We start from the raw sequence: 14764 nt of genomic DNA, 5'->3' as shown, positions 1-14764 counted from the left end.
TGGACCCTAGACCATTGCTGACTGATTGCCCCTGGAAGTCGGCTTCTTATAGAAACACAGCTTCCCTATCATCAAATGTCACGGCACGCCACTGGAAAGATCTTAGAGCGATTTAAGTTTTGTGGCACAGTGGTTGAAAAAACATTCGATAAAAATATGCAACTGGACAGTTACAGTAAATCTGGATGATACAGTAAACCTCCGCTACAATACAGTAAACCTGCAACTGGATGATCAGTTAACTCGAACTTCGCATAACGTGGACAAATTTTTCGAAAAAGTAACTTAAAATTTCTTGATAATGGAAAAATTAAATTAACGAATGTTTTCGATATCCTGAAGTCTTTGAAATCCGCGCATTATGCTACTGTAATCGGTAAGTTACTAAAGACTCTACTGTAGGGTACTGTATAACAGTACATTGCTGTGCACTATAATCATGGAAATTTTTTGAGTTCATTATATCCTGGAATAATAGAAAAATTTGGCATTATAATCTCAGCTCAATAAAACTTCTGTATAGAGCTGATCGTAATAAATAATAAATCTACTCTATATCCGCCTTCTCGTTTTACACGCAGCCGGAAAAAACAACCCGCTAACTCGGACAACGTTCAGTCCAGCTAGGGAGGGTTTACTGTTGTGTATGAAATTTTCAGATCGTTTCGCATGATAACCTCCATTTTTATGGTTTTAGTAGCCTGTATAAAATTCAATGTTTAAGCCGATTCTAGGTACGATCAAACTACCGCCTCACAGAGAGCCGAAAGAAAATGGGTGCAAAATTTACACATTGTTATCAAGCCTGGGCGCGCTAAAACTTCTTGCACAAAATGCAAGTAAGGATGCTGTGTTTACGGTACTGTGTCCTTAAGGCTACGTTCCATAGATTTATAGCTTGATATGAATGTTTTTCTTTTTAGCGCACCGTGACTTTCACTATTTTTAATTACTGCAAAATATTATATTATATATTATAACACGCAAAAATACAAATATGTCATTAAAAAACAATTGTTTTGTTTAATTTTGGTTTGTTAGGAGCAATCGCCATTTCCTTAAATCCGTCCTTTACGTAGGAACGATTCTGTAAATTCTGAATTAGTACTTAATTCGATCGTTAGATGGCGGGACGTACTCTTATGCAGAAAATTTGAAATTTTAAAATAATTTGTAGTCGAAGAGATAGATGGCAGCACGCTTCTTTAACGGAAGCAATAGCGAATCATCGTACTTAAAAAGTTTTAAAATGTATATTTCCAATTTCCATAAATATATGGCTTAAATGTAATAAAGCGATGTCCGCATACTGTAATAAATGTGAGAATTCGGGAATTGTCAAGTTAGGAAGTTAGTCCCTAACATTAGACTTTGCTCGACTTTCGAGCGCAACAGGTGGTTAGCAAACCGCTCAGACTCCATTGTATCGTCGATCGGAGTGAAACTAACGTGATTCGGCCGGCCACGAGATTCTCGGACAAAGCGAGAGAGGACGGCGGTCACGTGACTGACAGCGTAGGTGTAGAGGTCATAATTTCGACCTCACTAACTGCTTACGGAGCGACTCTCCGGGGACCGTAACAGAACGAGAGAGGANAAGAATATTTCTAAACATGAATGCCCCTATGCATTTATTTTTTGCACACAAATACCAAGAATACTGTGAATGCTGGGGGGGAGATTTTTTTACTTAATGCTTTTTTATTCACATAAATGTACTTTTTTTAGTTTTTTAGTTATTTTATTGTAGAATAAAGAAGCCAAACATAAACATCTCTAAACTAAAATTGTTTTATTGAATAGCTAAAATTTCAGAATTTGAAAGTTTGAATTTTGTTGTAGTTTAACAGATTGAAACTAAGATGACTATATATATTTGTGGGAAATTCAAAAATATTATTTGTTTTTGAATATTTTGATGTAAAAAGGTGTTAATAAAATGCTAGTTTTTATCATAAAGATAAAATCAATGATTAGTTGATTTTTATTCAGTAACTAATGTATAATGAGGTTTTTAAAATTTGAAAGCCCTTTTTTTTCCCTGTGAAAAGTTACTGGAAATTATTTGTACACAATTCTTGTTATAAATACAGCATTCACTGAATGTTGTTGTTACTTTTGTCAGCAATATTATAATGAAACATTGTTGAGAATGTGTTCTTAAAATTAATTTGTAAGCATTTACAATTGTTGAATTTTTTTTTATAAACAATAAAATTGATTATATGAGAGAGATAATTAAATGCTGGAGGTTTTAAACATAATCCAATAAATTGCATTTTTAAGAAAAGAATAATAATCAGCCTATTATTTTTACCCTTTTTTCTGCAGATAATGTGAACCTATATCCATATTACTTCAGCATTAAATGTGTTAAACTTGCCCTGCTTACATTTGCCATTTTAATTTTATATGGTTTCCTTTGTAATTTGTTGGAATCTTCAATTGTTTTTGAACTGCATGGTGGTAGGTGCTTATAATTTTCAGTCTGAAAACATTTTTATTAAATTTACCCATTTCAGTAAGAATTCCCAATATTGGATGATGGTTAATATATTTAGAAACGATTATATTTATTTCAATCGTATGTTTGTTTTTCATTAATTAATGTGTAGTTAGTCGTATTAGGAGCCTTGGTTTGTAGCTTTATTGCCTTGGGTCTTTTTATTTAGAAGCTTAATTTAAATTTCTGGCCACAAAATTATTTTAACTTCTTGTAAGAATTGATTCAGTTAGGTATGTTTTGTTTAAAATAGGTTTCCAAGAGGCAGTCTTGTCCCAGCACATCAAAATTTTTCAAAAATTTATTTTGCAAAAATATTGGTTCTGTTCTGAAGCATTTATGCCTGTTTTAATTTTTTTTTTTGACTAAATTGAACTGGGGACCTAGTAGATTTTTTCAACAATTGGTCTGCTCCAAGTTTGAACAAGGTTTGGAATGCAGGATAGATTAGAGATGTTCCTACTTGAAAGTCTTTACGATTATATGGCATCCAAGAAATTGTCACTATTGTCAGATATACTTTTGTTCAATATGCCAAGACTCTTCAAAATAGCAGTCTTCAAATATTGAAGTTTAAGCTAATTCCATTGTTATCCTAGAATGCAATAGAATGGAATTGCTTTTCAATTATTTGGACTATAGAATGAAACGAGGCATTGATGCCTCATCTACATTTATAGTGCAGAAAATGTTTTTTCTATTGTTTGATACTGCATCACTTAGGACAAGGTAGTCTCAAAGTGCTTATTAAATGGGTTTCATGCCACTGAGGTGATCCTCTGCTTGATACTTTGCAGAAGTTCTCTCCTTGGATGATGATACATATAACAAATTTTTTTTGAAGAAAGAAGATTGTCAGATTGAGAACACTGTTCTTTAAGTTAGAATGTCAGAGGACAGACTTGGGTCCTTGCATTTGTATGTATGTTTCCATTCTTGCAACAATTACTCCAGATAAAAAATGGAATGCTATAAGATAAACCTTCCCCTCAGTAAAATAACTTCTAACTATATAGGGGAAAAATAGTATGTCAACATAGCTATATTTACAGATTTTTCTGCAATACTTGCATTGCAGAAACAAAGAAATAATAACAAAGAAAATTTCATCAAACTTAAATTTTATTTTTTTTCCATACATTTAATAACTTTTTGCAATATTCATAAATGTCAATTATTGTTTTATTTAATATTAAACTTTATTTAATATTAAACATTTTTTAATAATATTAAAAAATGTTTAATATTAAAGTGTTTTTTCTTAAGTGTTTTTCTTATTACAGGAATTAGGTAAAACAAATCCATTTGAAGCAGTAGTAAGTATCTGATAATTTTTGAATTTTTAATCAGAATAAGACTTTTTCCTAACTTCCTTTTTTTTCCTTGAAGCCTCCCAAACCTGAAGATTTGGCAACAGTGTGTTATACAAGTGGTACAACTGGTACTCCCAAAGGAGTCATGTTGACCCACAGAAATGTAGTTGTTGATGTTAGTGCTTCTATTTATCAACTGGTAAATTCAAACCTTTCTTTTTGATTATTTTAAGTCATTAGGAATTTTTATATTCTTAGAATTTCACTTTATAATTTTTATTAATAGGCTGAATATGCTCCAAATAGTGATGATGTAATGATGTCTTTTTTACCATTAGCGCACATGTTTGAACGAGTTTGTGAAGTAAGTTTTTAATTGGAATATTAAAGCTTATTCCTCTTATTAAAAATTGCTTCTTGAAATCCTTAGTTTTATTTTAGATGAAATTAAAACTAACTATAGAATTTTTTTTGTCTACAGGCAACAGTTTACATTGCTGGAGGAAGAGTTGGATTTTATCAAGGTGATATACGCTTATTAGTGGAAGATATGAAAGCACTTCGCCCAACGATATCTCCAACAGTTCCAAGAGTGTTAAATCGCATTTATGACAAGGTACCAAATTAAATCAATTACTGTAAAAAAAATTAGGACTTAGTCAGATTAAACTTACTAGTTTAATAACCAAAGCTAATAAATTTCAGTAAATTGAGAATTTCATATGCTCAAGTTTATCTGTTCAATGAAGCAAAGCTATTGAAACTTTTTTTTGGTCAATATATTACTTTAAATAAATTTTAATTAGCAAAATTTTGAAGTCTGCATAGAACACCCTAGTAAAAAGAATGAAATTATAAAGCAAACATACAAAAAAATTCAATACTATTTTTTTAAGCAGATTTACTTTAGATAGGTGAGACTTGTATTTTTGAATTTGAACAACAAAGTATTAATTTTTAACTTGGACTTGACTTAATTTATTAAAATAGTGCTTGATTTTAAAGTTATACTACTATTGAATAACTTTCAGCAGATAATTTTAAATACTTTTCAATCTCATTTTTAATTTAAGTATTTTAATTTAATAAAACTTTGAGAAAAACAATTATTTCATTACTATTTATTAATACTAAAATGTTCCAATTCTTGAAAGTCTGATTAGTTATGTTTAAAATATCATAAGGAGAAATATTTAGATAAATATTTTCACTTAAAGTATTAATGTTAATTACCATATTATATGGTTTGTTTTTAGCTTGAATTTTCTTAAGCACTAAAATTTTTACTGTTTTGTATGTTTAATATAATATTATCTATTTAATTCTCCAATTTTATTGGAAGTACTACTTTGAAATTTAAATTATTTTAATAAGATTTAAATTTCATTCTGGATGAAGTGTTAATGAGCATTATATTAAAATGATATTTAATTTTTTTCCTTGAATATGGATAATTTTTCTTCAGACACTTTGTGAAGTCAAAAAGTAACATTGTAATCTTCATGAATAATATAATATATACTAAAAATTTTAGGATTATATTGAGTAAGGTTTTTTCAATTGAGATTTAATTAATATATTGACTAATGTATTAATTCTGAAGTTTTTACATAACATCAAAAACAAATGTAAAATTTTATGAATAAGTGTTTTTTAGTGATTTTTTTTCTAGATTTTTAATTTCTTTTTTCATATTAAGTTAGCAAGAAAAATGAAATCAGTGTTACTTGCCAAGCAAATTCTTCCAGCTTGCTATGAATTAATCCTCTGTGGTGTAAATAAGAAAAAATTTAGCATTATTCTGAAAATTAAAATACTAAATCCTTATTTTCTTGAGCAATGAAGGGTATAAAATAAAATTTTGTTTCCCATATTTTGGTCGCTTATTGTACTCCATCTCTATTTTACTATTTTGTAATCTGATTTACTATTAGTTTTTATCTTCAGTAAGTAGTCCAGCAAATCTTTATATTAAGCTATTAATCTTTCATTGGATGCAATTTGAAAAAAAATTGTCGGCCTATAAATTCACTATTGTCCGTCCATCTGTCTTTCCTTAATCTCAGTGTTAGATAAATGAAATTAAAGACCAGATGTGGAAATCTTAGGGGCAAGAGGCTCCAATTAACTATATGTATAGGAACTTCAATGCAAATTGGAAGTCAATTATTTCAATTCAAAAAATTTTCCCCTGAAAGGAGTTAGATGACTGGCATGACTCCATTCCTAATGGGAAAAGTATGGTGTACAGGGGCAAGACATCACATAATACAAATTTGAGGTGGAGAGCATATACTTTAAATTAAAACTGAAAAATATGATTTAAAAATTGCATGTTAGAATTGTGATGCTGTTGCAATATATAAGCTTGTTTAAGTGTTTAAGATAAATTTTTTATTCTTGCAATAATCCTTTAAATCTTGTTTTTAGATATTTATTTATTGAAAAATACATGTTTTTGAAGTTACATAAAAAGTAATTACTATAATAGACATAGCTTTACATGGGAAAAATCCATGTGATCACATAGCTAATTTAAATACATTTCTTAGTTTATAATTCAATCTCTAGTTCAGTGATGTTTGTTCAATCTTTTTGTTAAAAATGTCAAAGAAGTTGTGGAATGAAAGATTTTTTTTCATTTTGTTGGTATAAGGTTTTTTGAAGTGTTTTGAAGACCAAGCTTAGACAAAAAATTTAATACTTGTTAATCAGATATTAAGTTTTTATGTAAAATCAATGCAACTGCTTTAAGTTTCTGAACAATGCTTTTGTATAATGTTACAAGAATCCAGAAACCACTACAAAAATCAACATCAATGTTTTAATAGTTAGAGGATAGCTAATAAATTAACACAAACTATTCAATTAATTTATGCTTTTGATTTTCAATTTCACCCAACAAATATTAGTGGTTGTATAAAGTTTGGATCTCATTAGGTCTGGATAATCTAAATTTTGGCATAACACTTGCATTTTATGGATTTGAAAGTTCTTGTATTTAAGTGACTAATCTCAGGATCTAAAAATGGAAAGTTTTACTTGTCCTGAAAGTGATATTTTTTTTAAATTTGCATTGTATAAATGAACTGTAAGAAATAAGTTTAAATATTTAACTCTTATTTAACTCTTTGGCACATAGACTATGTACCAAAAAAAGCATCAGATGGTCCTGACTTGTAGTTGCATAAAATTTGTTATTGTTGTACATTGAACCTTCTTGATTCAATCAGATTTCACAAAATTTACTGAAAAAATTAAATAGTTTCATTTGTATAGATAGAGGTAAAGATAGCATCTTGATGATTCAAATGTCAACTTGCTATTGTCCATTTGGTATCAGCATACCCAACATCAGTTATCAGTCTATTAAAATCTTCTCATTCTATTTATTTTTAGAAAAAATAATTATTACAGCAGTTTTTTTAATTATAAAATATACTTGAAAGAATCTAGTTGAAATATTTTGTTCCTATGTACAATCTTAATCAGAATAATTATTTTTAATAAAGGTTCAGGCAACAGTAAGTGGAAGTTTTGCAAAAAAGTTTCTTTTAAATTTTGCAATGAAAAGAAAGCAGTCAGAATTGAAACGGTAAGGTTGTTTATAATACTGCTGAAATCTATTTATACTTATTTTAAGGACTTATAAGCTATCTTTTTAAATTTAGATTGGTTATCAGGAATAATTCAGCTTGGGATTTTGTATTTAAACAAGTGAGAGAAGGTATGGGAGGAAGGCTTAGATTGCTGGTTTGTGGATCGGCACCATTGGCTAGCAACGTGTTAACCTTTATTAGATGTGCTCTTGGATGTGTTGTAAGAATTTTTTAAGATTCTTTGTTTGTTTTTTATTACTACAGTAGATACTAATTTTCATAATATATAGGTTGTAGAGGGATATGGTCAAACTGAAGGTGTTGCACCATGTACTTTAACAGTTCACGGAGATTATACAGCTGGTAAGTATTACTGTGAGTAGAGTTTTTCTTAAGTATTTTGTTTAATTATGACTTTTAATGTAGGACATGTTGGACCACCAATACCATGCTGCAAAATTAAATTGGTTGATGTTCCTGAAATGGAATATTATGCTTCAGAGAACAAGGGTGAAGTAAGGAAAAATTTTTGTTTTAAATTATATAATTAGGGTTAAAAATTTTAATTTCTTTTTCGTCTCTATTTAGGTTTGTATCAAAGGAAACAACATATTTAGAGGCTATTTAAAAAATCCAGAAAAAACTGCAGAAACAATTGACAAAGATGGCTGGCTACATACTGGAGATATTGGAATGTGGCTCCCTGTAAGTATTCTAAATTCAGTTTGTAATTTTAGATCTTTGCTGCTTTTTATGAAATTTATACTTTTCCTTTTTTTATGTACATAGAATGGTGCATTAAAAGTAGTAGACAGAAAGAAGCATATATTTAAACTTGCACAAGGTGAATATATTGCACCTGAAAAAATTGAGAATATCTATCTATCTAGTCCCTATATTATGCAAATCTTTGTTCATGGAGAAAGCTTAAAGGTATCTAAGGAAATCTAAGTGAAAAATTTTTGGAAATCAATCAATCTAATTTTTTTTATTCCCTTTCAGTCGTGTCTTGTTGCTATAGTTGTGCCAGATAGTGAAGTAGTAAAATCTTGGGCTAAAGAACAGAATATTCAGGAACCCTGGAATAAATTGTGTGGTGATAAGGTAATCTTGTTTTCAAACCTACATTTTGCTTTTTAAACATTAGTTTGTCTCAATGTAAATTAAGCTAAATTGTAAAGAGATATCAAATAACATACTTTCATCACACATCAATTGGAATTAACTAGTCCATATTTAATTTAATAGCATTTCAGATGTAAGTAAATTTTAGAATTTTTAATATTTTTAAACTTAACATTAGTTTAGTTTAAAAAGGAAAATATAATTTCAATAAATTTTTGAAAACTTTTGAACATTGAAAGTCAACTTTTCCAAATGATATTCTGAATTATTCTATTTTTGATATGACCTATTGATCTCTAGAAGAGGCTCTATTAATTATTCTTGTTAATTTGTCATTGGTCTTTCTGTAGTGACATTCAATTCCAATATTAGATTTATTTAAGTCAGTCATGCTTCTTTGAAGCTTAGTAAAAATATCTTTTTCTGCAAACTTAATTTCTATAAGTCTTGCTATGCAACTGCAGATATACTCAACTTTTATAAATTTTTTGCATATAATATGTTGATCATAAGCAATTTTTAAATCAAGGCCTGAAAACTGGTAATAAAAAAGACTTCCATAATTCTTAACCCCTAAACTGGGGATGTCCAACCCATGGGCCGCACTGTGGCCCACTTAATATTTTTATGTGGCCCACTGCACCCTTAATTTTTTTAGGTATCTTTTCATTTATTTTGGTAAAGTGTGTCATAAAACTAATTCTCGTTTCACTGGATATACTGATGCCCTAATGACTAATTGGTGTTAGAAAACTATTTTATCTGGAGCAGTGATCTTCAAAGTTTTTCATTGTGTACCCCTAAGACCAAAATAATTACTGTATAAGTTTTATCCGCTGTAATGTTTGTGTATGTATAGTCAAAAATTGAATTATTTTAAACAATATACATAAATTTAAATTAAACTACAAATTTACATTTTGAATTAGAATTACAATATTATGACTGTATAGGGGACACACACAGTATTTTGAAGGAAAACTTGACATACCCCCAAGTATCACTTTGATGCATACCCCACTTTGGAGACCACCGATCTAGAGAACTGTTATGTGGGATAGTATATATCAGACATGTGCAAATGCGGCTCTTGCTGAAAGTTAAAATTGTAAAAATAATAATAAAAAGCAGAAATTATTTCCACAATTTTGTGAAAATATGTTAATATAAAACATAATATAAATATTAAAAAATTCAATATAATAAAATTGCGGTACAGAACTGCAGCTCCCATGCATTTTGCAAAACCTAAATTTCGGTTCCCACTGAACTCTTGCTTGTCCACCTATGGTGTATACTGTTATGAACAATTCTTTTCATGCATGAAAAACATCAAAACTGCTGAAAGAAATAAGTTCAATGATTCCCATTTAACTAACTTCTAAGATTCTTAGAATTAATACTAGTACCATAAAAGCAGATATCGACAATATTATAAAAGATTATGTCAAAAATCACATTGAATTTATTTTTATTTTGTATGAGTATAATTTTTTTTTACTGTCAATAATACAGTATTTTTTTGTAATTACTGTATCAAATTTTAAGAACAAATTACGTATATATATTCACATCTTGAATTTTTTAAAAGTATACATTTATATAAAGTACATTCAGCAGGCCACAAAAAAGGTATCTAAATTTCTAATTTGACCCTTTAGGAAAAAAGTTTAGGGCAGGCTTATCCAACCATCTATTCAAACAAGGATAAAATTTGGAGAAAACAAACTTAAACATTAAATTTGAAAAACGAGTAGAATAATATTGTGCTTCATAAATTGATGGCCTTTAAAAAGTATCTCCCTTTCTCTTTCTTTTTTAGAGTTTGAAGAAACTTATATTTGATAACATCGTTAGTCTAGGAAAGAAAACTGGATTGAAATCATTTGAACAGGTAAGTTTTTTTAATTTTTAAAGTTTTCAAAGACATTTTTTTTTAATTTTGTCTATTAATTAATCAGGTGAAAGATATCTACGTGCATCCAGAACCATTTTCTGTTGACAACGGTTTGCTTACACCCACTCTGAAGACCAAACGACCAGAGTGCCGAAAATATTTTATGCCTCAGATAGAAGCCATGTATCGTGTACTTGTCTAAAATTTGAAGTGTTTGTCAAAGAAACTGAGAACCGATTCGAGGCATCAGATAATTGGCCGGAGGTGCATCTCATTCTGGGTGTGACGCATGCATTTGTATATTGGAATCTATGGAAAAGACTTCTGTTAACTTGTATATTGTTTGATTTAGATCTTGTATTGCCAAATTTGATATGTTTAACCTTTTTTGTGCACTGCACCAAAAAATATGGTAATGGCTAATATTTACATTAAGCATTTATTTATACATTCCATCTCCTTTAGGGTGGAAATATGGACAATTAATGAAAAGACAACAAATCTAAATTTTTGTAATTTGGGTCTTTAAAAATTTGGGAAGGGTGTAAAAAAAGAAATTCCAAAAGGAAAAGTCTTTCATTTTTTGTAAAACTCTGGTTTTATCCGATCCTTGGGTGACTTTAAAGCCGTGCAATAAACTTATGTACTTTGTCTTTTGGGGAAGTCAGAAGAAAATTTAATATATTAAAATATTCAAAATATGACTATGTAAGATACAAATGCGGAGTTTAGCAACACGGAAAGTGGATTGCAATCTGTTGTTGCCTCCATTGCATTGCTCAGATGTTTAACAGTGGAGCACTAAAATTTTTCATTTCAATTTATTTATTGATAAGTTGTGTATTATTCATCAGATATTCAATCAAGAAACTGTGCTTAGCCATGGATTTACCCGTTCTCGTGTGCCGACGGGAGTAGATATTCTCCCAGCGGCACAGATCCCGAGCAGAGTCAACAAAAACAAGCACCACTAGTTGTCATTTTTCAGAATTAAGTATCAAATTCCCAGATGTAATTGTTATTTGACTGTATAAGATTTGAATCTAATGTTTTTAGTGTTAAAGAAACTACCATTTAACATATTTTTCTTCAGTGATTAATGCAACTGTGGAATCACTAAATGCTACGGTTCACTATTTGCTTGCTTTTTGTATGGATTCCACTCAATTTTAAATTTACATTTAATAGAATTATTTTGAAAACTCTGTAGAAGAAATTTTTGTAATTGTGTAATTATCTAGTGGAAATATTCAAAAGTTTTCTATATTGTAAAAAGTTTTTTGGTGTTTACAAATCTGTTAGTGAAGGATTTTCCAAAATAAACCAGATTTTTTTTGGTTTGTTTTTGTTGTTGTTAAAATACTACCGTGACTTGTTTATTAACAATTTTATAATAAAGTCGCCATGATGATAAAATTTTTTTACTCGTGAAATTTTAACTAGTTTCAGCTTCTAGAGATCGAAACGGGCGCAAGGATAACACAAAAACGACGTGCTTGATAATTTCATCTGTGTTCTATTTTAATCTTACGTTAGGGCATTAGCTTAAAAACTTTCATGTAGTGCAAGTTTACAGTATCGGTTGTTAGATCACTAATTTATTATTCTTGACGTTTCCGCAATTCTGAACCGTTTGAAGTCTAAAATCGAGCTCATAAAGCATTCAGCCTGCATTCTTTAACGCACAAGGGTCAAAGAATTCTGCAGAAAATTTATTTGCGACAAAACGAAAGTTTATCAAATTCTGTAGTTTGGTTTATTTGTATACTGCAACTCGACACGTAGGGAGGACGTTTTAACGAGAACTGGCGCATATTTAGGTGTTACAAACGTAATGAAAATACGAAAAACTCCGTGACTCTTGGTGTATTATAAACTAAATTTTTATTTCGCATAAGCTTAATTTCAGTGATCTTGAACAGAAAACAAGGCTATTCGTCGAGGCTTTCGAAACAATGCATTAGAATAAGTGCAGAACGAATAGAATAAAATGTTAATCTTTTGACCTTTCGAACAATAAAGGAAAAGATTGTGTGATAAAAGAAAAGCCGGATGGTGATGGACGGGTTTTACCCCAGGTTCCCCAGAGTGGTAGGATGCCACCTTGACCGTTCGGCCATCCGGCCGTCGACACGTATGGCTATTACCGGTATGTTTTTACTTTTAACTAGAAAGTGATTGTTTTATAGTTTTTGTCACAAAGTTCTGTAGATGCCGGAATGGTATTTTGGACACGCCTGCCTGATTCCGGTTTAGCTGTACTTCACAGCTTGGCGAACTTAACAAAATCTGGAATACCCCAATTACTTTGGTAAATTTCGCTTATCGAATTTGAATGTATCGAATCACGTGACTTTAGAAAGTTTCTCGCCTTATCGATTTCGTATACCCTTCGTGTGTATCTTGTGGGAGACTGAGTGTGAAGAGGTGACTAATCGCCCTCCTTTTGTAAGTTCTGTCCTTCCTCGAAAACTGTCCTCCTTTTTGATATTTGAAGACTAATCTGTAAATTTCCGTATTCAATCAATGCCGAACCGATCCGTTACGTGTGATGTGATATGACGTGTTTGTATTTAACATGATTCAACAAGGCTCTGTACAATGCGACGAGATGCAATTATGAGACGCTCTTCGCACGGAAAACCTTAGGGAGCGCACGCAAACGGCTTTGTTTATTACTTCTTATTGAACACGACATGGCACCTACGCATGCAGTAGAGATTATTATAGTGTATTATTGTTGCAATGAATAAAATGTTTTTTATTTAAGATATTTTTTCCTTCAATTTATTAGTGTCCTCCTTTTCATTGTAAAAAATTTGGACACCTTAATAATAATCTCTACTACTTTGCTTTTAACAATATTTGTTTACATAACTGATTCATGGAATCTTTAACTTTTTCATTTGTATTATTAATAGTTCTGTTATTTTAAAAGTTAAGAAACATTATAGAACTAAGTAAAATTATCTAACATTGCTTTTAATGATTGTGATTAGCTGAGGGACTTTATACAAACGAATGAGGTTGCTGACTTTAAGATTTTGGGGGTCGTCCGACCATCATGACCCTCTAGCTATGCCCATGCATACGTTATCATTTTGTGAATGAAAATTAGTGTCCGTGTAGTTTTGAATGTTTTTTTTTTTGTCCCTATTTCTAGCGATTAGACTTTTTCCTCTTCACTCCAGCGTTACCCCGTGTAAAAAATGGGAGATTCTGTTAGTAACAATGTAGCGTTAATTTAGAATTCTACGTTGCCAATTCGACCAATTGACTTAGATGATGCTAACGATATTACATTTTAAATGTATTTAGATCTAAACATTTCTAGTTTCTATTCGGATTTTCATTATCAGCCAGCTTCGTTTTCGGTTCGCACGTAGACGAAGTGTAGCCTTAAGTATGTTTACTATTCTCGATAAACTAGTATACTGTACAGTACATAAGTCTAAATTCATCGAAACAATTGTTTGATTAACTCAGCTTATGTAAGTAATAAGATTTTATTCATTACAATAATGTACTGTAATAAGATAAGAAATAAGATTTTATTCATTACAATATGTTACAAGCACGGTCGTCCAGAGCTTTGTATAGGGCTCCTTTTACGCGCACGACGTACGCAGACATGCTTTTTATTAAGTGATAAAGCTTGTTTTGTGTTTATTTTTTACTAACAAAAAAAAATGTAATAAGAGCAGGAATCACTACGTTAAATAAAGTATTCTCTGGGCACGAGGAAAAACTCCGATGGCTCTGGTCACAAAACTTCTAAAAGTAGGTTAATCCAAAATATAGAAAAACCCACTTTGCATCATAAATTACAAATGCCAATACTTAACTTTCTGACTACAAAAGAAATATTACAACAATAATAAGTTAATTAGCATAAAACTCAACTGTTATAAATTTCAATTAATTACAATGAAATTGATTATTAGTAAAATTTACAATTATTCAAAACGATCGATTAGCCTGATTACAAAGAGAACATAGCCGTTAATCAATATAACAGTTATACACCGTGCTATACCACTGACACATAAGGGGCAGAGGGGCTATATCCCCAATATGACTAGCAAATTGTCTCCCTCCCAAGATATAGACTATATGCAGAGCCGGCCCTACCATAGTGCGAACAGAGCAGCCGCTCCAGGCGCTAAGTTTTAGGTGGCGCCTCAGTGTTAAAGAAAAATAAAGGGTATAAATTAGGGGCCACAAGGGGGGCGCCATAATAGGATCTCGCTCCATCCTAAAACTTGCCTCGGGCTGGCACTGACTATATGTATTTATTTTCATTTTATTTTACAAAAATTAGGAGTAA

General features: G+C 30.5%; 1 protein-coding gene across 1 annotated transcript; it reads left to right on the top strand.

The window, feature by feature from the left end:
* The first annotated feature begins 3664 nt into the window (after positions 1 to 3664).
* On the top strand, positions 3665 to 11777 carry LOC111612921 (long-chain-fatty-acid--CoA ligase 1-like). The gene is made up of 13 exons (XM_023354211.1): positions 3665 to 3819; positions 3893 to 4015; positions 4103 to 4180; positions 4298 to 4432; positions 7329 to 7411; positions 7488 to 7635; positions 7706 to 7778; positions 7842 to 7930; positions 8004 to 8120; positions 8205 to 8348; positions 8418 to 8519; positions 10363 to 10434; positions 10502 to 11777. The coding sequence occupies exons 2-13, from the start codon at positions 3962 to 3964 to the stop codon at positions 10637 to 10639; spliced, it is 1233 nt and encodes a 410-aa protein (XP_023209979.1). The 5' UTR covers positions 3665 to 3819; positions 3893 to 3961; the 3' UTR covers positions 10640 to 11777.
* The last annotated feature ends 2987 nt before the right edge of the window (positions 11778 to 14764 follow it).

Source organism: Centruroides sculpturatus, unplaced genomic scaffold (assembly GCF_000671375.1).
Source record: "Centruroides sculpturatus isolate CEXI.00-Female unplaced genomic scaffold, Cexi_2.0 scaffold1886, whole genome shotgun sequence".
Classification (NCBI taxonomy): domain Eukaryota; kingdom Metazoa; phylum Arthropoda; class Arachnida; order Scorpiones; family Buthidae; genus Centruroides; species Centruroides sculpturatus.
Note: the sequence above shows the minus strand (reverse complement) of the source record. Positions and strands in the feature narration are given on the sequence as shown.